At 40.5% G+C, this 2509-nt stretch overlaps 1 protein-coding gene across 1 annotated transcript; it reads left to right on the top strand.

The window, feature by feature from the left end:
• Positions 1-358: 358 nt before the first annotated feature.
• LOC129890496 (uncharacterized) lies at positions 359-748 on the top strand. The gene has a single exon (XM_055966041.1). It carries the CDS (start codon positions 359-361, stop codon positions 746-748), a length of 390 nt encoding a protein of 129 aa, XP_055822016.1.
• Positions 749-2509: the final 1761 nt, after the last annotated feature.

Genomic DNA, 2509 nt, shown 5'->3' with positions numbered 1-2509 from the left:
ATATGTGAAAAAATTGTGCTATACATCATGATTTTCCCACTCATTTTCAATCAAATCAACTCACTGAAAAAATATATAGTGTGAAACATTTTAATTTTTTCATATAAAAATATTATTTTTTTACTTTTCTCATCGTTTCAATCAAAATATCTGTAGAAATAGACATTTTTAAACAGGAAAATAGTGATTTTTTTTAGTGGTATAACTAAAAATCTAAGAATAAAACCTGTCAAGAAAACTGATATTTTACCTTAAAAAATTAAAGGAGTCCAAAACTGCCCCTTAAGCAAACCTTGAACAGTAAACTCTAGAATTATTTAATCATATGGGTATGAAGAAGCACCTTAAACAAAACAATATGGAAAGTGAATGTAATTTTCCAAGAAAACTTCGTTATGATATCAGTATGTCAAAAAGAACAAGAAAAACACCATTGAATATCAAAGAAGAAGTTGTCAAACAGGCAGATGTGAATGTAGAACAAGAAGGGAAAGCTAAAAAAGAAGAAGAAGATGAGAAGAAGAAGAATTTGAAGCAGTTGATTGAAGGTCGAGGCACTTCATTGGGCCACCATTTTACAGAAGAAGAAAGGCAACTTCAGATGGTTGTAAAACAGCCAGCTGAAAATGGTGTTAAATTCAAGCAAATGGTGAGTCGTTATGCTAAAGTTTTAAGCCATATGATTAAGCTCAAGAGAAAGAAGCCTGCAGGTTACGGATTGAAGATGCAAGTGCATAATAAACCTTGATTTTTAATTAGTCAAGTTTATTATTCATTCAGCTCTTTTCTATTTTGATTTAAAGAAAAGATTGTACATATGCAAATATTGTACCTTTACTCCATTCAATCTAAGCTCTTATACATACATACATATGAATAATTCTTTGATGGAACTTTATGGATATTGATCGACATATAGGAACCTTACTAAGGGTGTGTTTGGTGTGAAGGAAAATGTTTTCTTGGAAAATAAGTTGGTTTCTAACTTATTTTCTCATGTTTGGTTGGTGAGTGAAAAATATTTTCTAGAAAATATATTTTATATAATCTAACACCAACACCAAATATGAGACCCTACCCAGATCTCATTCACAACCTCGACCCAAGACCTCAACCAAGACACCCGACCCGAGACCCGACCCAACACCGACACCAACTCGAGACTTGACCTCGATAACCTACCCCCGACTCTCGACCCATGATCAAACACCCAACCCTAACCCAAAACCCGACCCAACACCCGATCTTAACTTGAGATTCGATCCCGACCTCAACCCGAAAACCAATCTCGACCACGACTCGAGACCCCAACCCCAACCCAAGATCATATCCCGACCTCGACCCCCGACTTGACACCCTAACACCAGACCCAAGACACAACCCCGATCCCCAACCCGAGTCTCAACCCCGACACCCAACCCCAACCCCAATACCCAACCCCAACACCCGACCCCAACTCCTAACCCTACACAAAACTGCAAACCATGACTCGAGACTTGACACCCAACTTTGACTACGACCCAGATCGCAATCCGACCTGACATCGAACCCCAACCAGAGACCCCGACCTCAACCCGAGACCTAATATCGAACTCGACCTCGACCCTAATTTGAGACTTAACCCCAACCCTGACCCGAATCCCAACTTGAGACTCTGACCCCAGCTCGATACTTGATCCCAACCTCAACCCGAGAAATCGACCCCGACTTGAGACCAGACCCCGCCCTAAATCCTCAACTTGACCCCGACTCCGACACCCGTCCCTAACCTCAACTCCGACACTCGACATAAACTCCCGACTCAAGACCCCGACCCTGATCCAAGATTCAAGACCTGATCCCAAACTCAATTCCCAACCCTAGACCCGACTCAAGATCCGACCTGAGATCCCAAACCCGATATTGATCCGAGACCTCAACTCGAGATTCGAAACCCCAACCTAACCCAACCTTTATTTGATACCCCAGCCCCGACCTCAATACCTAACCCTAATCTCGATCATGACACTTGACCTGAGACCTGACTTCGATCCAAGACCCGACATCAACACTCAACTTTCGACTCATGACTCTCGACCCTAGACTCCGACTCGAGAACCGACCCCCATACTAGATCCAAAATTTGACCTCTAATCCTAACTCGAGATCTGACCCCGACTCCATTTAGAACTTAAGAATTGGGTCTCTAATCGAGGTCTCGAGTCGGATCTAGGATTAATATTATAAATCGATATCTGAGACTTAAGTTAGAATGAAAAGTTGAGGTATGAGGTTCAAAATGGTTTTGGAAAATGTTTTCCCTACTTTTTAAAGGGAGGTCATTTTTCTTGATTTTGAGGAAAATGAGTTGTTTGAAAATTATTTTCCAAAATATTTAAGCCAATCAAACATGAGAAAATTGAAAAAGAATTCCTTCATACCAAACACAACCTAAGTGTACATGATTTATGATATATTGCATCAACTGAACCTCATTGATGATAGAGGCATATGTATGGGGTTCTCTTAG

The sequence above is a fragment of the Solanum dulcamara genome, chromosome 5, assembly GCF_947179165.1.
Source record: "Solanum dulcamara chromosome 5, daSolDulc1.2, whole genome shotgun sequence".
In the NCBI taxonomy this organism is placed as follows: domain Eukaryota; kingdom Viridiplantae; phylum Streptophyta; class Magnoliopsida; order Solanales; family Solanaceae; genus Solanum; species Solanum dulcamara.
This window is presented reverse-complemented; position numbering and strand designations above follow the sequence as displayed.